The sequence below is a fragment of the Anopheles gambiae genome, chromosome 2 (genome assembly GCF_943734735.2).
Source record: "Anopheles gambiae chromosome 2, idAnoGambNW_F1_1, whole genome shotgun sequence".
Taxonomy (NCBI): Eukaryota; Metazoa; Arthropoda; class Insecta; order Diptera; family Culicidae; genus Anopheles; species Anopheles gambiae.
Genome location: NC_064601.1, coordinates 13072252 through 13097607, shown reverse-complemented (window position 1 = coordinate 13097607; position 25356 = coordinate 13072252). Strand labels below are relative to the sequence as shown.

The window sequence follows — 25356 nt, the reverse complement described above, 5'->3', positions numbered from 1 at the left end:
ACAGTTAGGTTTTTTTTGTTTTCTCGGACTATTTCTGTATCATGTTTTTTGCAAATCGTATTTTGTATGAATGCCTTTGCATGGTAACTGTTAGCTTTTATATGTTTGTGTTGATGTGTATGATTGCCCAACTGCTAAATTTATTTGAGTAAAAACTTTTACCAAATATTTACATCATTCAACTGGTATCCACATATCAGTCAACGAATTGTTCTCATGTTTTATATTCGTGTAATAAAACACCTTCATAAGCAGCTGTGATGAACGCCTCAAAGTATGCAATAATAGCCTAAAAGTATGCACCATTTGTAGCAACTGCAACATAATAACGGTCACACTGAAAACACATTGAACGATAAGGATTTTAAATTTTACCCTCCATTCACCTAAACACTGAGCTCTCCCACATTTCCTTTCATTGCACAAAATGTGTTTCCACAAAATGAAACGCATACAGTGTGCGCGTCAGGCCTCCCATTGGCCACCTTTTCTGCTCTCGGCATTCATTCTCGTTAGTGCATGAGTTCCCCGGGCTAAATCTCATACATCACTGTCACGAGAGTGATTACGACATCAGTCCTCGCAAATCCGCTTCCATTTTCACTGGCAGCGTTATTTGAATAGCATCGCATTGCTGGCCATCTGCTGCCCGCGTAACGCGTACGCCAAAAGCTGTACACCACTGTGAACACCTGCTCCACACTCTGCTCCTGCTGCCTGCTACTCCAATCATAGTTCGTCTTAATCAAGTGCAAAACACGCCCATGCACAGGTTGCATTTATGGCATGTTTCTGTGTTTTTGTGTATGTGTGTGTGTGTGTGTGTGTGCACCTTTTGCTGCACCCATCCCGAAACCAGTGGGCAAAACCCACGGTAGCCGAAAACGTGCGTCCAACTTCCATTGAAATTTGAAGCGATGCACTCAAACCTCGGCCGCTCTCGCCCTGCCCATCCTTGCCAGCAATCCAGTATCACTACCAGAGCGTTTTATGTTCGGTCTCGAATCGCCTTTATGCCCCCCTCATGTGTCGGCACACAAATCACATGATGCGCACAGCAAACATTCCGTGTCGCCTGTTTCCCTTGTCGTTCCCCACGAAACCTGAGCCGAAACCGATCCCAAAGCATTAACAACCGGAACACGGCAAATGGTGTCCAAACTACCCTGCCCTGCGTGTGTGTTTCGAGTGCTCCAAAAAGCGTACATTTTGGCTACCCGTGGTAATGGAGAATGGGAACCATATGGGGGCCTCAGAGGAGGGAGAATAAAAAAAATACTGACGTATGTGTGTGCAAACTTGAAGTACACCTAGGTGCACAGTTTTTTTGTCGCACCGGGAGCCATTTGGGCAATGTTGTCATGTACGGTAAAGATTGACGTGTGAGGTGAGCATAAAGCTTTCATGCAAATGCTATGTGGCCGAGGGTTCGTCCATGCTAGTGATGGGAAAAACGAAGTATTTGTCAGACTGCCAGCTAGCTCCGCAGTTTTCTGGAATCGATTCCGGATAGTAGGTCCGGAATCAGTTTCCAGAATCGATTCCGGAATCGGAGTCGACTCCGGAATCGGAATCGGTTCCGGAATCGACTCCGAAATCGGCTTCAGAATTTATTCCGGAATCGGCTCCGGAATCGACTCCGGAATCGGCTCCAGAATCGGAATTGGTTCCGGAATCGACTCCGGAATTGAAGTCGGCTCTCGAATCGGAAATGGCTCATAAATTATAATCGGCTACCAAACGGAGTCAGTTTCGGCATCGCCATAAAAACAGGCGTTTGGGTCCAATCATACTACGTATTGATAACCGCAAAAATCCAAATTTACTTGTAAAAGATCCATTCTCATGGAGATTCCCGGACTGATTTCGCTCCGGAGTCAACTCCGGAATCGGCTCCGGAGCCAACTCCAGAATCGGCTTCGGAGCCAACTCCGGAATCGGCTTCGGAATCGGCTCCGGAATCGGCTCCGGAATCGGATCCGGAATTGGCTCCGGAATCGGCTCCGGAATCGGCTCCGGTATCGGCTCCGGAATCGGCTCCGGAATCGATTCCAGCATCGGAATCGGGTCCGGAATTGATTCCGAACACGGAATCAGAATCGGGTAGGTCCGATTCCGACCTCCCACCACTAGTCCATGCACATGGAATGCAACACTGTAGGTGAAAGAAAAACTTTAGAGAGGGAGTAAGAGTGTACTGATGCAAGTAAGGAACGTCTGAAAAATAATAAGCTTGACATGGAACACAGTCATTAGGGTTGCTGAAGCTGGCTGACTGCATCATTAGAGAGTTGTTGCATTGAAACACAATGTGAACACCTACAGCACAAGCACAGTTATTGCAGCTTGAAATTTCATAATGAATAACGTTTGCAGCCAGCCTGTAAATCAGTTCTATGATGATCTTGTTTCTCTGTTCAAAATCGCCTACAGTTATGCAATTGACAATACAAATCCTACTTCTTACGAAGTTGTTCAACAGTCCATGATTTATTTCTGCATGAGCTATATATATAGGTAAGAGTGCAAAAGTAGTGCACGCCTGTCATTCAGACGTCGCCATGGACAACCTAACTTTATTAACACCTTTCCGATTATTGGACACCTGCAGTCCAATTCGCTTTCAATCACAGTTCACAGCTGACCTTTCACTACCTAGCAGCATTGCCCGTACGCCACACACGTTATGGCCAGTTAACACCAACATCAACCACCAACCGTAGAAGTACACCATTTTGTGATTGCCTTCTGCAGCATGTAATGCAATTTGTTACACCATTGCTGTTGACCCTCCCCTTGACCGGTCGACCAGTTCGTTTGGTGCGTTTATTCGATTATCGATTTGCTACCGTACGTCCGGGTCAGTGAAGTGCACAGTCGTGCCAACAAATGTGGCGTCCCGGTAATGATTTCCCTACTCGACAGCACTCTACAGGGCCACACTCGGCGTAATGGAAATTAAAACGCAAAAGAAGAATCCTTCACTCGCCTCTACCTTCCCCACGGATTGGAGCGGCGATAATCAAATGAAATGTTCGTTTAACTTGATTTTCAATTTTTGAACGCTTTTGAACGAGCAATTTTTCCACGCCCTGGTGTTTCCGCTTTTTTTTTAATTCACAGCATCCATCCGATTTTCTTGCAGGAATTTCCTCCGATCGGGCACTTTTACCTTTGCACGCTCGGTGGAAGCATTTACTTTTCGACCCTTCGCAATGGAAGCAACTGTAATTGGATTTCATTCGTTTGCAGTGGAAACATAAAAGCCTTTCTGTTTCTGCCGCTACACGGGCAATATTAAAATCTGCCCACGTTCGCGAGAGGAAGCAGAACATTGCGCGCTCCACAGTGCGGTGAAACGAACGAAAACGGTGTATGAATGGGTCGAACCGAACAGTGGCAAATGTGTTGGCTTAGTGCTAATTGAGATCTATAGTTTCCCCCTTTCGGAATAATTATACAGAGTTTAACGAGTTTTGAGTTTTCTGATTGGAACCGACAAACTAAAAATGAGTGTTTTTGCAACCATAGAAAACAAAAAACGAATACAGTTGCAAATCTACCAAATGAAACTAACAAGTGAAGTGTTCCTTCACTCAGAAAGATCATCACTAACAAGCTGCTTAATTAACTACGATTTGAAATATTTCGAAATGAATCCTTTCAGTCTAATACGACAACAAATAATACTTATTCGTCCCTCTATGCTTTTTTCGAGTACTTCATTATGTGAAATATATGACAACTTTGTACCATGAATCACTTCAAATCACCAGAAAAGCAAGCAGTGCCTAATTACCAGACCAATTGTCGGTTGCTAAATTCATTTCGGGTTTGCTAATTAATTCTCGAAAATTAGCTCAACAAATCATTAACAAGAATTCAATTATTCAACGTACCAGCATTCCCAGCCACTTTGTCGTGCCAATAATCCAACCGCCAGTGCTCAATGGCTCTTCGCTCTTTGTCATGACTGTGCATTGGCTGAGAGCAGTCACATAACAGTAACATGTAGTTTCATGTAAATCACTACCAGCATCTCATTTCAAGCTCGGTGCACCCTTCGCTTTAACCGTCCTTTAACCGGCGTGCGTGGTTCTCCACTCCAATAACGACTGGTGGTAAATTTTCCAACGGTGCAGTTGCATAATACTCCCGTCTTTCCCACCTTAGCCGCCCATTCCGTCGCCCCATCCAATCCTGACGATCCTGACATTCATCCGACCAATGATAAATGGCTAAATCTGTTCGGTTCGTTTGGTATGTTGTTATCACGTACACTGCCACGCACAACTGGAATCAAAATTAGAGCCTACCGCTGGAGCGGTCCCACGCACCGTTGCTTGTTTGGGTTTGGTGCGTGCCGCCCGTGCATGACCCACAAAAGCCGCTGCAACCGTGTCGCCACTTTGCACCATCCGTTTGCGTTCCCGTGGCAGTTGAAGCAGTAGATTGTACTCCCATCCCAACCTGCAAGGCTCCACGGCGGCGGCGGCTGTCGATGTTTGCAATTAAAATCAAGCTCACATCAAGCGTTCTAGCCAAAGGTTGTGCTGGTGGTTGCACGATACTGTCGGTTGCACGGTCCTAAAAAGCCGCACGCGGTACACCGTGTGCGGACGATCGATAAGTGGACGAATGGGATCGGGCGGTAGATTTGTGGCCTGTGTTTTGGCAATGTTCAGCAGAACTTCGGGAAGAGTTGCCCGATTTTGTGCCTCGTCAAGCGAAAAACCCGCCCCAGCCCGTGTGACCGTGGCATACACCTCTTCCACTGCCCGAGCCGGCCAAAAAGTTGGCATAATGAAAATGGGAACGTTGGAAACTTTCCAACATATTACAGTATTTCTTGATGTTTGCTGGCAATGACGTTTATATTGGTGCGTGTGTGTGTGTGTGTGTAAGACACGGAACCAGTGAACCTGAGTTTCAACATCGTTTCACTCATAGATCGCTCTTATACTTTGGCAAACGTTCCGGTACAACTTTGTACCGTTGCTGTTCGAGTTTTTCATTAGTGTGTGCTGTACCGCAAAAAGAAACTCCCTATATCTGTAATATAAAGCTGGGTCTCATTCTGCCACGAGCTCGTTTAAGAACACTTCCTCCTTTCCAAGGCAACGTGACCGTTGGTGGCCCAGTTTAGCATCAACTTGAAACGTTTTCAAGACGCTACCAAGACGCCGCTGCCCGGCTGGAAACCGTCCGACGGGCGCACATTGGTGCTTTACGTTTTGATGAGCTTTTGCCATAATAATTCTTCTGCTCAGTTTAAGTGAACTCAATTTTTCATTTAATCTGTTCTCGGCGCGGTCCCAGGACGCCGAGACCGGCAACCGACCGGGAAAATGGCACGAAACGGACGAGGCTGGCTTTCTGGTTTCGCAATCAGATTTAATCATTTTCATAAATTCTAATTTCACCAGAATATTAGTGGGCTTTTCTCATCATGATTGGCTTCAATTGAGGGCGACGGTATTCGTTGGGTTCCGGGGAGAGGGCCGTTACTTCAAGCTGGTGCAAAACGGTTCTCATTACGTAATGGTTTGCGGTTAGGTACTCATTAAGCGTTTTTATGTTGATTTCAATTCTGATTTGCTCTACAGCGCTTGACACTGTGCACACTGTGGAAGCGTACATGACTTTTGTTAGACAGCCAATAGATGGAAATAAAAGGTGTTTTTTATTGGTTGTTTTTCTTCCTCTAATTACAGAACTACATCGAAGGATCCCTATTCACTCACTGAAGGCAGAAAGGCTAGAATAAAGCATCAAACGGAAATGTCTCTCAACCATATCACAGGACGTAGGGAACGTTGGATATGAGTCTTCAAAATGGCCACATCCTCACAGCAACAGCAAAGCAGCACTCAATCAACATCATCTAACTGAGCATGGAACAACTTCTCAACCAATCGAAACCATGCGAAAACTTAACAAACTATGTTGAACTTTAAACCAATAGTCAACGTGACTCAGTGGAAGAAGATAAACCGATTCTAAAATTATTAAATCTTGCCACACCGATCCGGTTGTCCACAATATATGACAGCGTGAAGCGCACAGAGAAAGCCGTTGAGTAGTTTCAACCAATCTCGTTCGCTCTCCAAGACGCAGTATCGCTCGCAACCAGCTCAGTGAAGCGGAAGTGGAACCGGAACCTTCGCTGCTGCGGTCACCTCGTTTAAGGTCAATGAAAAGATGGCTACCCCACCGGACAGTCCGATCGAGGAGGTGGTGTACGAGCTAGAGCCTGCCCGGGCACCGAAACCGATTCCGGTCGCGCTCGAGGATCTCTGCCGGCTGACCAAGTTCACCCGCCAGGAGATACGGGTCATGTACAGAGGCTTCAAAACGGTAAGTGTGGTTCGAAGGAAGGGACTGTAGTTGTTGTTATTGTTGTACTGTACTTTGTGTACGGTGTACGCTTCTAAGCCTAAATGCACTATTAAGACAATAGACCATGATGGGTTATTAGAGCAGAAATGATAACATGAGGCATGGCATTAGACGTTCCGTACAAATTGTCCACAGCACTTTGTCATAAACAGAGCAGAGAGCGGTTAAGAGTGTATAGGATTGAAATGGTTAAGGCATGCCTTCAGAAAAAGCATTTTTCTTGATAACAAATCCTGGTCTGAAAATAATCATATGTTTGCGTCGTAGCGCATATGGATGCTGCTCACGTTTTGTTCATACGAGAACGATTACACGGCGTTCCCTTCGTGACATACATTGGACTCGACTCTAACAACGCCTAAAATTATGCAATTTCGCTCACGAAACCCATCTAATGTCGCATGAATAAATCAACCAACATCTTAGACTGGGCATCTGCATCTGGGGGGAATGTTTTGTGTAGTTTGTATTTATTTCTAAAAATCATCATTTTCTGTCTCTCCACCTTCCACAACAGGAATGCCCGGACGGGGTTGTGCACGAGGACAGCTTCAAGGATATCTATGCGAAATTTTTCCCCCACGGTAGTAAGTCAACCACGGCCCTAATTACCAGCAAACCTGCTGACACTTGCCATTATCACACCCTCGTCCTCTCGTTCACAGATTCTAGCCTTTACGCACACTACGTGTTCAAAGCGTTCGATGTCAACTGCAACGGATCCATTACCTTCCGGGTAAGTGCCACCGCAAACGTGTACCGTTAGCGTTGATATGTAGCGTAGGCTTTCGACACGTTCTCACGGTGCCACAAATCTATCATTTGTGCCCGGCGTACCGAAATCCGAGTGTCGCTCGTACTCCAATCCCATCCACCACACGCAATACCAATGCACTTTAAGTACACGCACACACCGTTCATGCTCACCCGAAAGATGGACGCACCAACTCTTGCTCGGCCCAAAATTACGCCCAAACACGCAACCCAATGCTGGGCTGGCTTCTTAGGCCGGTCCAGCACTATTCGTGCCGGTTGTCCGGACGCTTCGCTTTGATCCGGAAGTGCGTGCCCAACCACCGACCACCGGCCCGTGCCACGCAAACCGAACGGATGAGCGTAAAGTTCGATTTAAGTGACTCGGCTATTAACACCAATTAATTATTCAGCCGTACGTTTAGCCGGCACGTTTGGCCCGATTTCGGCCGGGTGAGTCTTGCGGACAGTATAAGGGGTTTGAAAATTAAATTATTGTAGCGCTCGTACCGGGGCGCCGTGCACGGTGCCACTAAGGAGTCCGTTGGGAATTCGGGCGCCGTCCTGCAACCTTGCGACCGAGATTCAAAAGACAACGTGCGAACGGAACGAGTGTGAGTGTGTTCGCGCGAAAGAGAGTGATTGTTATACGAGATCGACGGAATAAGGCGAGCAAAAGTGAGCGAGAGATAGAGAGCCAGAGAGAATGCCACACGGAGCTAGTTTTCCCGCCCCATAATTATGAGCGTAATTAGTTTTCTACCCAGTGACCCCCAGCCCGTTTCTGACGGTAGTTGTTGTCGTCGGTTCTGGCCGCTTTCTACACTTCGGGTCGGGTGTGTTTGTTTATGCTTCTCCGTGATTCGGCGCTCGTTCGCTGCTTCTCACTTTCATCGTTGAGTTTTATTATTTATTTGCGAATGAATATCATTAACGCCACTTAAGTCACTTCCGTGATGGTGGGCTTCCGTACTCTTCATACCGTACCGTGCCGAGCTCGTCCCTTGGCGAATATTAATGAACACAACGGCGCTGGCGAATAAGGCCGGACCTTCAAGTCACTTTTGCGTGCTTGAATGCAATTTGTTTCACCGTTGTAGTAAAACACTTGCCTTATGAGCGTTATTATTGCAACGGATGGAACTATTTGGGACAAAACGCGTGGCAAACAACATTTCCTTTTATTAACTATGCTTCCTGTAGTTTTTTGTCTCTAAAGAATCGCACAAATTTACAAAGTTCAGACTATTTGTTCGATTTTGTAATTATTCTATACGTACCGTAAACCCCTGAGCCTGAAACTATGCAATACGCTTTACTAATCACACGTTGTTGCAGTTCGATCTGCAATTTGTTACCACTTTTGCATAACTTTAGGCGTTTTGTACCCTTGTAATTATCGTTAACTCTTTTCTTATCCCCCTACAGGATCTTCTAGTGACTCTATCCACGCTACTGCGTGGTTCCGTTTACGAGCGATTGCGGTGGACCTTCCGATTATACGACATCAACGGGGACGGCTGCATTAGCCGTGGCGAGCTGGGTGAGATTGTATTGGCCGTGCATGAGCTGATGGGACGCCGTCCCCATCAACCAGAAGACGACCGGAAAGCCCGGGAACAGGTAACGGTCACGCATTTGTTTTGCTTCCTCCCTGAAAGACCCCGTCTAATTGTGCTTGTTCTCCGCATGCCCCCCAGGTCGACCAAGTGTTTGCAAAGCTAGACTTAAACCAGGACGGCATCATCACGATCGAGGAGTTCCTGGAGGCTTGCCTGAAGGATGACGTCGTCACCAAGTCGCTGCAAATGTTTGACTGTCTTTGATGACCGTCGACCGAAAGCGTCTACGCAGGCTTGCGCAAACCAGATCTCGAACGATTCGCGTTAATCCATCTCTAAGGCAGGCAAGAGGACCTGATCTAAGGGGTCGCGTGCTCGATACGCAGCGCGCGAAACGATGGATCAGTGCCCTCGGAACATTAGTGCAGTTGTCTGGATGGATCGGCTGCACTTGGAGCATGTTAATGGTTAAGTTTTACTACAACACCCATGGCTGGGTGGGGAAGGAAAGGAACCTCACCAATAACCAAACTAGCCCCAAAATCACCAGTTAGAGATTCTGGCCAGATGTTCTGGCCTGGTATCGTCCCGTTGCGGTATGGTATGCGCATCTGTGTAGAGCGAGTTTAAATAATCCATTTCTTCCAATGCTTGCATTCGATTCGATTCGAAGTGTCCCCGCTCTCCCTCCCGCTCACTCAAGCCCGGGGGAGACGATCGTTGGCGACCCGTCCATTTGCATTCCGGACGGTTTGTTTGGCACCGTAGTGCTCCGGTCCATATCACACGTTCCAGTACACACCTACGAAAGCAATAACGTTATGTTGATAAGACACTAACATAAAACAAGAGTTCAAGAAGAATAAGAAGGCAAATAATGAAACCGTGACCGTGCCGAGTCGCAGTTGGTGGTGATCGGACAAGATGTTTTAAACATGTTTTTGTTTGAAGTGCTCGTTTGTATTTGTAAATCGATTTGGGTTTATTAGTTCTTTGGTACCGATGGAAGGAACTAGCGATAACGTAGCGCAGCGTTACCCGATGGTCTCGAGAGCGTTACAATAATAATTGAGATTAGTAGATCAGCAGCAGACGAGCTACATTCGTTCATAGTCTCTAGGAAGACTTAGGGCCGCTTTGAGCATAGTGCACAGTGTTGGAATAATCAAAGCAACATACCCTGTTTAGCAGTAGCTGTTGCTGTATACCCAGCGTAGTGTGTTGATAGACAAATTGCAGACAAATGCAGGACAAACAGATACTGACTTCATCCAGTTCATGGTGTAAAGATACAGAGAACAGCTTAGTTGACAATAGACAATCGTTTACAGGTAGTGTTGAGTGAGTAGGAAGCCATCAGAATCATTGTTTGGAGGGGTAGACATGCGGCTTCCTGCAATCCTTTTTTTCAATTCATAGGCAGCTAACATCATTCAACGCATCTGTTATTGTTTTGTTTCCACATGCTGCAAATCATACTAGCCATGTACAGTGCTTCACCATAGGCCCACATTTGACACTTCCGGTGCAACACCGGTCGAACGAACAAATATGATCAGTATTAACAAATTAACCCTATGGTTTTGCTGTGTGGTCTCATGTGTGCTAAAGAATTGATATTGAACGAGATTCTGCCCTGAAGGGGTAGGTAGGTGAAATTTCCACAGCAAACGCCACCCAAAAACAATTTAACAAAACAAGCAGCAGCAGCAACATTGTAAGATAGGAAACTAACACATAACACCAAAAACTACCAATAAGTCAACCCGTAGGGATAACCGAAGCCAGTATGCAAGTAGTAGATTAGCGCAGAACTAATGGGTTGGGGGTCGGAAATGGAAGGGCAGACGTGCAGGAAATGTGGCAAAAACGAATAGCCCAGCATCACCGATGCAAAGGGTGCACAACCGAGCAATGAGGCTGACACGAGAGACATTTTAAATCAAATAGTAATTTTAAACTCAATTAGCTTAAGACGACGATGCAGAGTGAACGCGTGCGCATGGTAAGCCGATGTACTTGTACGAAAGCGAACGACCGGGTCGTCGTCGTTTGAAGAATCTCGTATCCGTTATTCAGTATCTCTTCTATGGGTGTTTCTTCTCGGTATTGCGTGCGTGTGTGTGTGTTTGTGTGTGCGTGTGTGAGAGAGAGTCTATTGCAAGGACTGGTAATGTGCGAACGCAATTGGAAGGGATAGTTCATTAGAAGCGCGAAATGCATGACAGTGTTCCTTAGTGTAGCTAATACTAAACACTTTACTAAGCACTATATAGGGTGCATAACAGAATAGCGTTGTGTGCGCTTCTATAGCATACGAACGCGTTCAGCTACTAGACAAAAATAGGGCTTAACTAGACGCAACGCATGTTCTAGTGCATCGTAGGACTTTTACATAAAGTGTCAGAGCTAACTACATACACTAGCGGCGTGATCGTATTTGAAAAGGAAAATGAAGGAATCTGGTACCGCAAATGCAAACAAACAAAAAACTGCGAACTGTTTATAACATGCCGTTGAAGACAATTTAACGACATAATAACAAACCCGCACCCTTCACTCCCGGATTGCTTGCTTCTGCCGTGGAAACGGTGGATAAATACTTAACTTTACGAAACTTTAGATACATAGAGCTGCGCATAAGTGTCTACATTTTTATGGAAACTAAAACCAGTAACAAAACACAAACTACCTTTCTTGCCATCCCCTCACGCACAAGTACAACACTATGCAGTGTGAATCATTCATATCGTAAAGTATCGTTTTTTCGTCATGTGTTTCATCATAAACTATATAAGCCATCAAATGAGTGCGAGAGATTGCCGGCCATTCTGTGACTCATCTTGATTGCCAGGCTTGAGACTGGCTAAATGTGCGGCAGTTAACTATGTTGGGAGACATTTTTCATACAGATTGCATACTTTAAGGCTGATAGTTGGCAAACGTGACAAAACGCCTCAATATCTGCATTATGTGTAGCAAATCTATCGTACCGTGCTGACGGTTGTATTGGGAATCTCCTTACAAGACATCGTGCCAGGTATCCATTAAACCCACCTTCATTACATTTTTTCCTCGGGAAAGCATCTACAATCAAACTGGAATTGTTAAAGCCGATCATACGTGATCAATTGTACTACTCTGCCCCATCCCGTACCACACACACCCACCCACACACACAACTTAAAATCAAAATCCTATATCGCAACCCGACACAATCAAAACGATCATTTGATCACTTCAGTTTCGAGAAGCCATTTAGTAAGGGCGGGAAGCAGATCGACGCCAGCAATGCCTGTATAAAACAAACACCTCAAATGAGCTCTATTTTTCTAGCGTAAACGTTTAAACTGTTATACATTGTACTGAAACCTGGGTGCTGGGTTGGGTGAGGATGGCGCGTTTTGCTTTGTTTCCTCTTCTCCACTCCGAAAGCAACGGAACACGATTTCCTACCAAACGACCGACTTTTCAACCGAAGCCCGTATGCTCCTCACATACCAGAGCTCGAACGTACATAAATGCTACAAACGAGAAATCATTCTGTCAATTATCTGAGATACACAGCATCGAGGCTGCTCCATTCAACGATCGTCACGTAATTTTACATTTTAACTTGCTCACACTCAATTCATAGACACACACATACACATTGCATACGGTTGTTTTTGCACCATTTGTTAAAAATCACACATGAACAAACAAACACTCGTACATGTAATACGCATTCGCGTTTCCAGCGATATCGCGCTGCATCAACACTGAATGCAAACATAAGGAGGCAAATATTAATATAAAAAAAGAAAATAGAATCAAGTGCAGCAAACAAGTCTGACCGTTCAACAACAAACCCAAATGTTGCTGTAAGACGAATAAAATCTGTTTTTAAATGTACCTGTGTATAAAGTTAGTGGTTTAAAGCATGGCAGGCCGTGCGCTGGCGGCCGATCGGGCGCACACCGGCATACAGGAAAGCTTTGCGATGGCCGGCGGCAGCAATAGCAAAGCAGAGCAAAAAGAGGCAGCGAAAGAAACGAAAAGGTACAGCAAAGAAAACATTCTCTCCCACCAAAAGTATTAGGCAAACTAGCTGTCTACTCCCATCACGGAAGCACGGATCACCGATCCCGATGGAGAGAGAGAGAGAGTGAGCCGATAGTGATGAACGATTAACAGACGTCCGGAAAAGACGAACTTATATACATATAAATTAACACACACAGAAAAAATGAAGATATATATACATCTATACATAGGCCGAGAAATGACAACAAAACACTAGTAACGCGTTAAACAATTTAACTAATTGATCGGTAGTGTAATTAAGATGCAAATATGAGAATTATAAAAAAACTAACAACATTGTTGAAAGCGAAGCTAGTCGAAAGCACCTACGAGTTTGTCAAGATTGTATGGTAAAAGGGGTGGCAGCGAGGAAGTGAAGAATACATTTACTGCAAAATTATCTCTCTAACACACACACACACACACACACACATCTCATCGTCCATCTTACAACTGTTACAAACATTCTTTGAATTTCCATACCTTCATACCTTCATGAAAGCAACTCTGTCCATTTCGAATTTCAACACATACACACACACACACATCCAACGCACCGGATCTTTACTTTCTTCGCGGTTTACCATCATGGCAGCAGCAGCATTTACTGTACATTGTGAGCAAGGAATCATTCTAGCGCACCGCTGTTTAAATAAATGAAACTGGTTATCAATAAGTGTTTACGGCAAATTTAAACCAAACAGCGTTTCGTTCAATTAACCCATTCGAATCCTCCCCCACCCGACCGAAAAGCAGACACAAACACCGGTGCTTTGAATTGTTTTGGTTATTGTTTTTGTTTTTTTGCTTTAATTTCACTTTTGTATTTCATATCGAAGGTTTAGTGCATAATGATTTTGCAACTCTTAAATAGTATCGATGCTAGAAAAAGGGAAACAAATAATACAAAAAAACGGTACTAGTATCTATCGTTTCCTTTCCAGCATCGCCTCTACGTAACAATAAATTAGCGTCATAGACGTGTAGGAGATTATATTCCGTATCGTACAACTGCTTCTTCCTGCACGCCATCTCCTGCACTACTGAACTGACCAAGCGTCCTTCGTTCGCCGCACTAACATACGGGGGGGGGGGGGGGGGGGGGAGTGTACACGCACGCAGTGCGAGGATCTATATGCGCGCAAAAGGTAAGTAAGAAAAAGGAGCCCTACGCTACGCTGCTTAAAATATACGATCAATTCCGGCTCGAGCTACGCAAAACCAAATCATACTGCATACTGCTGCTACTGCTTCCCATAACTGATTGCCTCGCGCACAAGCGTATCGGAACAAGCGAACTGGTGACGGCACCCAGTTTGGGTGTACTAATTGTAATAAAAAAATAAACAAAACGACTGTTTTCCGATTATAGGTTTTCAAATACTTTTCATTTTAATATTTCAGCACATTATTCAATTCCGAAACATACGCATTTCTCACACACGGCTCCCGGCATAAGCCATTTGCATTTGACTATTTGACTAGAAAATAAATTAATCTTGCGCCGAAACGAGATTTTTTTTCGGTTTTGTTTTTCGGCACATCCGGCAGCTCGAAAGAATAACTTTTTCCCAACCTTTCCTTCTCTCTCCGTATCTCTCTGTTTAAAGTGTTGTAGAAAAAAATGAACGTTTTAAAATAAACCCCTCTACGCCTATCATACACCTGTACACACGAGGTAATTGAAGAGACAGAAACGAATACGAAACACACGAAACGGGTAAGCGCATGGGCTTACGCAAATCTTTGCTGCTCTGCGCATTCGCTACGCTGTTGCCTTTACCAATCCATCCGTCCAGCCTAACCGTATTTGCATTAAACTTATCCTAACTTCGGAAGCGGCGGCTCGTCCGCATTTGGAAGTGACATATGATTCTTGTGTTTCTTTTTGGCAAACATGTTTCCCACTATCGCTCTCTCTCTGTCTCTTTATAGCCGCTACATAATCATCGCTGTCGGGGACACATTATAGGTCGAATTGACTATTTAGTACACTAGACATAGGTAAAAACAACAAAGCAATAACTGGCCTCGTTCGATTACTGACTGGCTTATCGAGCGCGCGTTTCAGTGCGCTACAATCTTCCACTGTCCTCTCCTCTCAGTTGTAAATGCAACTAAATGCCTTCACTCGGTTTTGGTTTACGCTCTGTTTATCAACTCTTTCTCGCTTCTTCCCCGCTTTACCTTAAACCCCGCCAAACCTGTTTACTTACACACTAGTCAATTGTGTTGCTGATTTGAGGCAGGGGAAACATTGTGCTTTCTACGGCGTACTAGTTCCTTCTTTTTTTTGGCTACTTTCCGTGGTGCAAGTGAATCATCTTCGGCCAAGCGAGCATGTGTTCCCAGCAAAAGCCTAACTTTCTTTGCCAAACAAAGCCTTCCTAAAAAGGATGCCACCGGGCGGAGCTTCTCTTCTGTTTCTATAAATTTTGACTACTGAATAATTTATCCTTCAACCGATAAGCTATCAGTGTTAATTTATGGATGCTGCACATTCGCTGTTTTCTCCCGCCGACGGATTCCGACCACTCGCCCAACGCCCAGAAGAAAAAAAATCAACAAACTGGAACACACACGATGGTTCGACCGCCACCAAATCACAACTGTTGCGCACTGCCTGCTTGATCACAAAATGGTTCGACACACACACACACCTTCACGGTCCTTCTTTGGCTATGCCGCTTTCACGTCGATGCTCGCGCTGTGCCCTGCACACGCCCTACGACTTGTACGTCCGGATGACGTCGCGGATGACCGCGCGGCACAGTGGGCAGTGCCCACCGCCGATGCCGCGCCACTGCTTGATCGCACAGTCGTAGCACATGCACATGTGGCCGCACATGTACAGCACCGAGTCGATCGGCTTCTCGAAGCAGATCGTGCAGTCGACGCAGTTGGTCGAGCTGTAGATGCCGTTCGCGGCCAGGGCGGCGGTCGAGTAGTTGGCGGCATTGTTGTAGCTCGAGAGCGACTGTAGGGTGGAAAAAAAGAGCAAGAAAGACATCCTGTTAGCTGGGTCGTTCGGCGGAAGGCAAAAGGGGTGTTTGTGACGGACTTACCTCAGGGTATGGAGGAGGATTGTTGCTGGCGGCGTAATTGTTGCTGCTATTATTGCTAACCATCAGCTCGCTGGCCGTTCCGGTTGAGCCCGTGTGGGACGAGAGCGACAGTGTCGATAGTGGCACGGACAGGGTCGAGGCGGAGTTGGTCATACCGCGCGTCACAAGCGTCGCCTGGGGTACTTGCGACGATTGCTGCTGCTGCTGCTGCTGGGAGAGCACATCGGCCGGGGGCAGATTGACGACCAGCACCGTACCGCCCGGGTTGATTTGGATCATGTCGGAGCGCACGGCAGCGGTGGCGGCGGTTGCTGCCGTCGCCTGCTGCACCAGTGCACTGGTCGAGGTGGCACCGGCAAGTGTCCGGCAGCTGCTGGCCGACGATTCCGCCATCACCTGCTGCTCCTGCTGGTGCAGACTGCGCACCGATTGACTAGTGGCGGCCGCGGCAGCCAGCGACGAGTGGGACCGGGTCATGCTGTACATGCTGGAGGCGCACCCGGACGGTGCCGGCGGCGCCGGCATCGGCAGCGTGAACAGCCGCACACTCTGCGTCGATCCGTACACATCCAGAAAGGCCCACAGCTGCAGCGACTGGTCGATGTGCATGATGACGGACGGGGCGCCACCGTTCTTGCTGATCTGCACCTCGCCGTTCACGGTGACCGAGAAGCACAGCTCATCGCCCCGTACCAGCGTCGACGCTACGTCCTTGCTCACCACCCAGTACTCGGGCCGATCGAGCAGCATGTCGGAATCGTCTGGCAGATCGTTCAGCTGCAGGCTGGCCGGATCGCAGGACGTCAGCCCGAGCGCGAGCGACCCGACGAAGATCGAGTCCGTCTTCAGGATCTGAATGATCAGCCGTTCGCCGATCTTGACCGGGCGGGGCGAAAACACGTACCCCTGGCAGAACTCGGTATCGGCCCGCGTGGCCACGTACCGGTCGGCAGAGAACTTAATGTTGCGCCCGCGCACCGGATGGAACGGCAGCGGCAGCAGCCCCGGCGCCGGGCTGTGATAGCGCACCGAGGTGGACGGGCTGAGCGCACCGCACGTAACCGGACGCTCCTCCATCAGCTGATGGTTGTGCTGGTTGATGCTGAGCGATTCCAGCTGCGGCAGTCCGAGCTCGGGCTCCGTCGGTCGGCGCGCCGTCTGGCTTTGGGCGTGCGGAGGGCCGCCATGATGCTGCGGCTGGTGCTGGTGCTGCTGATGCTGCTGCTGCTGCGCCTGGAACATGTAGATGCGCGAGTCGAGAAACTCGATCGCGGTCGAGTTGCCGTACACGTCGATCACGGCCCACAGTGGGCCCCGCGCGTCCACGTCCGTGATGAACACGCCCTTCTCCTCGCCGTTGATGCCGAAGTGCACATCGCCGGACGGGGTGACGTAGTAGAACAGCACGTTGCCCCGGTAGCAGTAGCGCTCGTTCAGCGCCTTCGCCCAGAAGCCGGGCTTGTTCGTCAGGTCCGGGCAGGCGTACTTGGGCAGGTTGCCGCGCAGCGACGCCGGATCGTTGCAGGTGAAGCCGAACCGGATCACGCCGCTCCAGTTGTTCGAGATGTCCAGGAACTTGACGCACACGCGCTCGTTCACGCGCACCGGCCGGGCGCTGAACGTGATGCCCTTGCAGAACGACTCGTACCGCTTGGCGACGGTGCCCTCGCGCGAGATGCGTATGTTGTCGCCGTGCACGGTGTGAAACTGTAGCGGGGGCAGATTGTTCGGGCCCGGGCAGGATGATGCGCTTCTCGTTGCTGCGGGAGAAATAGAAAATGCAAAGATGATCGATCAGTAAACGAAGCCGCTTGAAGGATGATGGCGTACAGCTGTTTGATGTTAAAAATAAACACACACACACGAGCAAGGTAAATCTATTTTGCTCCCCCAATTTGAGCACAGTAGAGGAGACAAGGCAGGGTGACAAACACACACACGAGCCGGGACAGGTGTGCGTGCGGTACACGCTACCGTCACCGGAACCGGATGTCTATTAAATGGTAGAAAACGGAACGGACGGCTCCCGAAAACCCACAAAGCAAAATCGGAACGGAAGAGAGAAAAAGCGAGAGAGACCCCAAACAACAACAAAAAAGTGGAACGAATCCAAGTGAAAAGAGAAAATGTGCTAACTGGAGGAAAACGGAGAGAGCACACGAAAAAAAAAACACGCGCGCATAATCGGAAATGGAACTTCCGACCAGCAGCGGCGCGCGTACGTGCGTTCAGCGTAAGCGCCTCGGCGTCGGTCGGTTTCATTCATTCCCGACGTGCCACAACGTGCCACAAGGCGACATTACTCGACCCGGCAAACGGGCGACATCCGGCATTCCCGCTGCGATCGCACATCGTAACGGTGAGCAACACACGCACATGCGGCTGCTACTGCTGATGATGATGACGATGGTGATTACCCCTTTTGCTTTTCGGGCGGACAACAAATTGGTGCACTTGAGTGCACTTGAAATTACCATTTATTTCGTGCTCCACTCTTTGGCTGCTTCTTTCTTGCCCTTCCGACGTGGCTGCGTGGAGGAACGGGCCTGTCGTTTCGATCAATTAAAGCCGCTGTCGATCAACGGGAAGCAGTCCCGACCGACCGAGATGTGCGCTATACATTTAGTTTTGAGCGTTTCCTTCCGTTCCCTTCCGTTGCAGGCTCTGTGTGGCTGTGTGTGCGTGAGTAAGTGGTGGTTTTTTTTTTTTCGGGGTCCTTTTGTTGAAGATTTCTTAAAGGCAACACAACATCCCTCTTTCCGGCCGAAAAGCAGCTGCAACTAGCTTCGAGAACATCCTACAATCCTTCATACTAAAAGGACGGAGTAGGCAAAAAGGGGATTTTGCCGTTGTTGTTTCATCCCTCTACTCCCTCGATTTATTCCAGCGATTGTGAATTTCACAGGTCCTTGTGGTGTTATAAAACCATTCCCACTTACCCGGGCGAGCCAAAGTAAAATCCAACAGGATTTAGTTTTAATTATAAAACCCCCTCTCGGAAAACACCACATCTGGCCGGTGCTGGAACACAAGGGGACACACACACACTAAAAGCATCCTCCCTCGCACTTTGAACCGCAAAAATAACCACCCACACAGCAGCGGCGAATCAATACGCCTTCCCCCTTCACGTTGCATTATTCCATTTCACGCCCAAAACCTCCGGCAATCCCCGAAGGAAATTGTTCCCGAGAAAATGGCCAGATGGTACAATCTGGACGGCTTCTGGTGACGCTTCAAACAACAACAACAAAAAAAAGCAAGACAAGGACATCCGCATAGAAAACGAACCCGCTTGTATCGGGGTCGTCCTTTGCCGCTTTTGTCTTGCTGCGCAGGAGACGAACCTCCTTTCCCTCGTATGTGAGTGTGTGTGCGGCTGCCTAGGCCTATGCATAAGCGAAGAAAATGCAGAACATCCGATTCGTCTCACGTTTCGGGTGGGCCACACCGCACCAAAAACCAGATTCGCCGTGGACGGGCGGAAAGGACGAAAGAGCACTGTGCCCTGGTTTATGTATGGTTCCACAAGTAGTTGACAAACCTTCGTTCAATTTGTACCAAAAATAAGGGGAAAGAGAGCTTCATAAATAAGGTCGATACGTTGATCGGAGTAAAACGGAAAAAAACACACATACTGAATCCCAAGACAGTATGCCAGTCCCACGGCGACAAACACACACACACACACGTTAATGGCGACGGGAAATGCAATGCATTTTTTATGCTGCAATGCTTTGAAAAACAGTTCCACACACCGTGTGACAATTATGTGCAACATCGCCACCACCACCGTGCTGTACCCATCATCGAAAGCAAATGATAACACGGGGGTACATAAATCTAACGTCGCGACAAGGCCGTCGCGATCTTCAACCGGCTGGGCGCAACTGGTCGTCCCGCCGTCCCAGGAATTGAGACCGGAGACGGAATAATAATTGAACAGCGAGAGCGCGCATCCCGTGATCGCCGCTGGATGGGAAAGAAAGGCAAACCTGGCGCCAAATGTACCACAGCACCGGTGCGCGGTGTGCGTGCGTGTGGGAAACAAAAAGAAACGTAACGTGAAATAATGAACATTTTTGTAATGCCACACATCGCCTTGCATCTTGCCACCGCGGAAGATTGACGGCCGGTCCGGTTGGAAAAGTCTGCGGGCTGGAATTAATTACTACTGCGGCTGGGATTAAATCCAAACGGTTTGGCGGAATCACGGTCGAAAGATTGTGTAAAGTGTGATCGTGCTGGGGCCACGGCGCTATCCCCCATTGGAAGATGCATCACGTTCTACAGAAGAGGGAGAGAGTAGTGACTACGGGTACTGGTTACGGTAGTCGATTTTGTACCAAACAAACGAAACACCGCAGTGGAATATGGCGATTGGCGACTCACTCAACCCGAAACCGAGCAAAGCAAACGCTGACCAGAAGAATAGACCCACCACAAGACGTAGTACATCGAACGACGGTTACGGCACACTACCACCACTCATCATAATAATTTTTAAGACACACAAGCGACGAACTCTACCAAAGCTGCGAAGGGGTTCTTCATGGTAGTTTCCCTTCCGTTTTTAGCTAGAATCGGTTGCGGGAACAGGGTACATTTTCACCCCTCCTGCTAGTCCTTTCAACTGTGACGCAACTGCCCGGGGAAACAAGGGGAACAAGCGGTGCAGTGCAAAACGGAGGGAAAAGTTCGTTACAAACGGTTACGCGTCGGTTACGCTGAGGGATGGCTGATGAGAAAATGGTGCAGCTGCTGCTGCTGCCCGTCCAAGCTGCTCAACCAAGCAGGACGCGCAAGCCAGAGGAAACAACAACAAAAAAAGCAATCCCAACCGTCGCGTCGTAGCAAAAGCCTCAGCTCGCGAGTAAAATCAATGGGGAAGGATTCGTCGTAACGTCCTTTCCAAATTAATAGGCGAGCGTGCGTTATGTTGAAATGGAAATTGCTGTACTTTATGCTGTGTACTTGTATTGTAGCATACGATCATTGCTGCGTTACTAACCTAGTCCCATGCGTTTCTTGATCTTCTTCAGCACCTTCATCTTGTTCTTGATGGGTGAGAAGATTGTGTCGTTTTTCTTGTTCTGCTGTTGCTGCTGCTGCTGCTGTTGCTGCTGCTGTTGCTGGTGGTACTCGACGATAGCGGCACCGGAACTGGTCACGTTCAGTACACCCATATAGAGGCCTATATCGTCCACCCCTTAGCGAGGCGGCACACTGGTCGCGATCTACTACGGAATAGCCTGCACGGAAGCCTCAACGCGAAGCTCTGCTGGACCGTGGGGGTGGTGGCGGCGGTATGGTCTGTGTCTCACACACTGCTAAACACAAACCCCTGTGCACATAATCTTCCCTTTGCGCTGAATGTCTCGTGGCCGCTAAAGTCTTTCGTATTTATTTATGTTTTTTTTTTTCGTGAACGGAAAACACCAAAAACAAACACACGCAATAAAAAAAGCAAAGCCGAAAGCTAACACTTTTGGGGTGGTGGCCACCGAACGTACACACAAACACACGCGCGCGCGAACGCTTTCAAGGGGTGGGTGAGAAGTTGTGCGAAAATGCGAAATTGGCGATCGCGAAGAAGATCGCGAACTTTGGCTTCTCCTTTTTGGGGCCACGCTTTGAAGCCCACCACTTCCACTATCTCGCCCCTTCCTGCCAATGGGGCCCCGTTCGATTTCTCTCTCTCCCGCTCTCTCTCTCTCTCTTTCCTTGTGTTTGTGCGCCTTCCCTTTCACTTACGGCGCGCTCGAACCCGCTTTGCGCTACAACACACCGGGACCGGAATTTCGCGATCGTCACTGATTTTTCCCACGGTTTCAAACTCCGCACACACCGACACGAACCGCATACATACACACGGCGAGCGTCGTACGGCAAACCAACGCCAATACACAACGCCAGGCACGTACCGCGCAAAGAAGGAGGGGGTGCGTTTCTCTCCAGCCAAAGAGCGCGAGAGTCAGGTAAAACTCAACCCTTGAGGGATGCTCTTTGAAACTATCTTTTTTTTTTTGTTATTGCTACTAACACCGCTATGCGCACAACCGTTTTCGGGGATACTTTGTTGTGCAAACACAATTGAGAGCTTGTTTTAAAAAAAACGTTGCACTTTTAGGGTAGTGAAACACGCTTGTTAAAACACTTGTTCTGTGTGTACGTTTAAAAACTCTGCACTCTCTTTAGTTCACTTTAGTGATAAATGGATACTGCCGATCGGCACGTTTTGTGCAAAAAACACGATCGGTGTGGACGGATCGGATTACTGAGTCCTAAACAACGCAGACACTGGCCCTGCTAAAGACCACGGAAACACACAGACCGAGCAGGAGCGATATGTCCGTACCGGAGAACGGCGTGAGATGAAGTGACTGCTACGACGAGCACGACTTGCGTATGTCGACTCGCTGCTTCACGCGAGAGACCTTCCCTGCCTGCCTTCCCATCCCTTCTTGCCGTTCTTTTTCTCGCTCTAACTCACTCTCTCTCTCTCTCATTCATTCCCAACCCTTAGCTATGCACATTTTATGAGATCTTTCCCTGAAAAGCTTCTCGCAAACCCTCAGTGCCCGTGTAACAAGAGCGCACACAGCCGGCCATTCTCATCTCGCTCGCACCCACTTACACTCTCCTTTTCTCTCTCTCTTTCTCGCTCTGTTGTGCTCACGCTGAGCATAAAACCGACCTGCATGCACGCATGTACCGTGCCCGATGCGCTTGCGGAGGGCCCTTCGCTCATGTCGCCCCTGTCCCCGTCGCACCGCACAAGCGACGAACCCACCGACCGACCGACCGGCGTTCCATCTGCTCGCTTTCATTATGCTCTTTTGCCTCTCTGCGTGTGCAATGCTTTTACCTTTTGCACCCCCCTCGCGCACGCGCAGTCATAAAAACGATCGTTCTTCCATCCCGCTTCTTCCAGCTCCGATCCATGCTTCGATGGTTTGTGTGTGCGTTGTGTTGTGTCTTTCTAAAATTGTTTTATGTCGTTGCTTCCTTGCTTTCGTTTCCTCTGCCCCCGGTGAACCGTTCGGATTACCTTGCGCCTGGGTCTGGGTCTTGAATTCCACCACCTTTTGGGATCATCTCACGCCCCGCCAGAAGAAAGAGATGGCACCACAAACACACACACACACAGACGAAAGCTGGTTTGGGGGATTCCCTCGTTAGGCATCTTTCTATCTTCCTTTTTGGGGGTGGTAGTGCTGGTGGTTGGGCGCTTCACTACTACACAATCAACCAGACACCAGCGGGCAGTAAGGAGGGAAGACTGTAATAAGGTCTAGCCTTTCAGCTAGTTACTCATTCTAAACAGCGAAACACCAAAACACTCCCCCCAGCCGTCGCCCAGCCCCTGCCGTGTTCTCCATTGGTCGTTGATGATCGCGATCATGATCGAGCCTTCAAAGCTGGTTTCTTGGGCGGCGGGAGTGCTAGGAAAAAGGCACCACACAAACCCTCGATCGTTTCTCACATGAGGTGCAGTTTTTATGCCACAGTTTTGCTTTTTTTGTTGTTGTATTTTCGCTCCATCCCTTTCAGGTGATCTTTCTCCTGAGGGAGGCGGCAGAAAGTTCCCACGACGGCTCCAACTTCTTTTGTAAGGCCGAGCAGAGCGAGAAACCCGGCACACACGGGAAGAGCTTACACACTAACGGGAACGTTGCAGAAATTCACGGAACCTGGTTTAGTGCACATCACACACATCATTGCTTTGGGATTGGCGGTGTGTGTGTGTGTTGATTGAGTTTCGAGGCACACAGCGACGAGGCATGTGTATGACCTTTTCTTTTCTAATTGATTGCATCTTCAGCTGGGAAGACATTAGCGAACAAGCCGTTTGATAAAATGTAATCTAGTTCAGGGTTGCTTTAATGGGTGGTTTTGATGTCACCAAAAGAAGTACGAAGACCACCCAACTAATGCCCAGAAATGCTCAAAATTCTCATGCCCTCAACCCATTAACGAATTCCAAAGCGCATCTGACTCATCCTCTGCCGCTGTGTGAGGAACTCGGAACTGAGAAAAGATGTAATCGTTAATGTATCACTTCTCTCTACAATCAAGGTTCGTTCGTCTGTGTTCGACTCTGTCCCATCGCCTCCAAGCGCACGGGCCGTAATGTACGCAGCACTATCTCGCTATCTCCATGCAGTTCGGATCCTCAATCCCTACACACACACACACCGAGGCGGCCCGACCCAAAGCCCAAAGCCTCTTGGGCACTTCTAGCGAGTTCAAGAAGCCGTGTGAACATCGCCAGATCATGTATTTTTCATGTTGCTCCCATAAGGTGAACCCCGTTCCGTGACCGGAGCGAGCGACCGGACCATACACACTCTGTCTGGGGTCCGCGCGTACGAGACACATTTTACCTTCCACTCGCTTACGGTAGAGTGAAGCTTTCCCAAAAATTGAGTCGTTTTCCATGGACCCACGCGAGGCAACAGTTTCCCAGGGTCTGGTTAACCTTTGGCTACGGACGCGCTGCCGCCTGGCGGGATGAGCTAAACACTACGCAGCACACCTCTGTGTTTAAAGTTGCGTGTAAAAATTGTACGTGTGAGAAGCGAGCGGCTAGAGCAATCTTGTTGGATGATGTTAGCAAACAGTGGAAGATGATCTGCAGGAAAAACTAAAGCGCGCGCACAAACACACAGACACACAACACAGAAACTCAGCAACAAAGGAAGTAGTGGAAACACGACCCTGAGAAAGTCTTTCGCTTGATGGCGACCATTGGCGGCCGCGGCCGCGCAAAACGTAAAGGTCTAAGGTGATTTGAACGATCAGACTAACCCAGATATTGGAACTGGCGACTAGATGGGGAACAGGAAGACTTACCCTCCTACCTCGCATTTTTTTTGTTTGCTGTCTGTTTGGACTAGCAGCGGTGGCAAGAAGTGCAGCACATCGAATAACCGGACGTGGCATTTAATCGATTCCTCCGCTTTTCTGCCTCGTTCACAGCAACCGGGAGCAGCACAACGCTAATGGATCGTGTCTGTTTAGATCGCCGTTGCGCTGTTTCTTCGCTCGACTTTGCACTACTGTCTACCATCCCGTCTGTTTCAAACGATATCGACCTACGATCGATTCTACGCGATCAAGCGTTGATCCAACAACTTACCGCTGAATGACTCATTCCACGGGATGCGATAAATCGTCCCACACGGCGCTTCTCTTTCGCTCCAGAATCTTGATACGTTAAACTTCTTCTTCCACCTGTATCCCTGTGAGAATACACAGGCAGCCTGCTGATCGCTAGTAGCTCCAACTGATTTTAGTTCTTTTTTTCACGAACCACAAATTCCGGACGTTATTGCCGGGAGGGTTCCCACCAAACTTCGTCACCAGAGCACACCGATCGACATCTTCATCTAGACCGGTGATTGCCCAAACTTTTCCGAATCGCCGACAACTTCTACTATCGATGCTTCTGCAAAAGTGGCGCGTTCCCACGCTACGGCCGCGCGAGTGCGAGGACCTCTACCGTACAC

General features: G+C 48.2%; 2 protein-coding genes across 5 annotated transcripts in view; one reads left to right on the top strand and one right to left on the bottom strand.

Moving 5' to 3' along the window:
- Positions 1-12502, top strand: part of LOC1281121 (Kv channel-interacting protein 1) — a 33272-nt gene extending 20770 nt beyond the window's left edge. For 2 of the 3 annotated variants that reach the window (XM_061644461.1, XM_061644462.1), the window contains exons 3-7: positions 5715-6357; positions 6917-6986; positions 7065-7135; positions 8581-8775; positions 8853-12502. In XM_061644461.1, the coding sequence (XP_061500445.1) occupies positions 6202-6357; positions 6917-6986; positions 7065-7135; positions 8581-8775; positions 8853-8978 (618 nt within the window). In that variant the 5' untranslated portion in view covers positions 5715-6201 and the 3' untranslated portion in view covers positions 8979-12502. The remainder of the gene's footprint in view (positions 1-5714; positions 6358-6916; positions 6987-7064; positions 7136-8580; positions 8776-8852) is intronic. The other variant, XM_061644463.1, reaches the window with a different exon arrangement.
- Positions 12503-13551: 1049 nt separating this feature from the next.
- The window catches only part of LOC1281122 (protein neuralized), a 37071-nt gene continuing 25266 nt past the window's right edge, over positions 13552-25356 (bottom strand). Inside the window, exons 1-3 of one of the 2 annotated variants that reach the window (XM_003435943.2) lie at positions 20856-22256; positions 15845-17604; positions 13552-15756 (exon numbers count right to left, since the gene is read on the bottom strand). In XM_003435943.2, the coding sequence (XP_003435991.2) occupies positions 15505-15756; positions 15845-17604; positions 20856-21030 (2187 nt within the window). In that variant the 5' untranslated portion in view covers positions 21031-22256 and the 3' untranslated portion in view covers positions 13552-15504. Of the gene's footprint in view, positions 15757-15844; positions 17605-20855; positions 22257-25356 lie in introns of those variants that run through there. The other variant, XM_061644460.1, reaches the window with a different exon arrangement.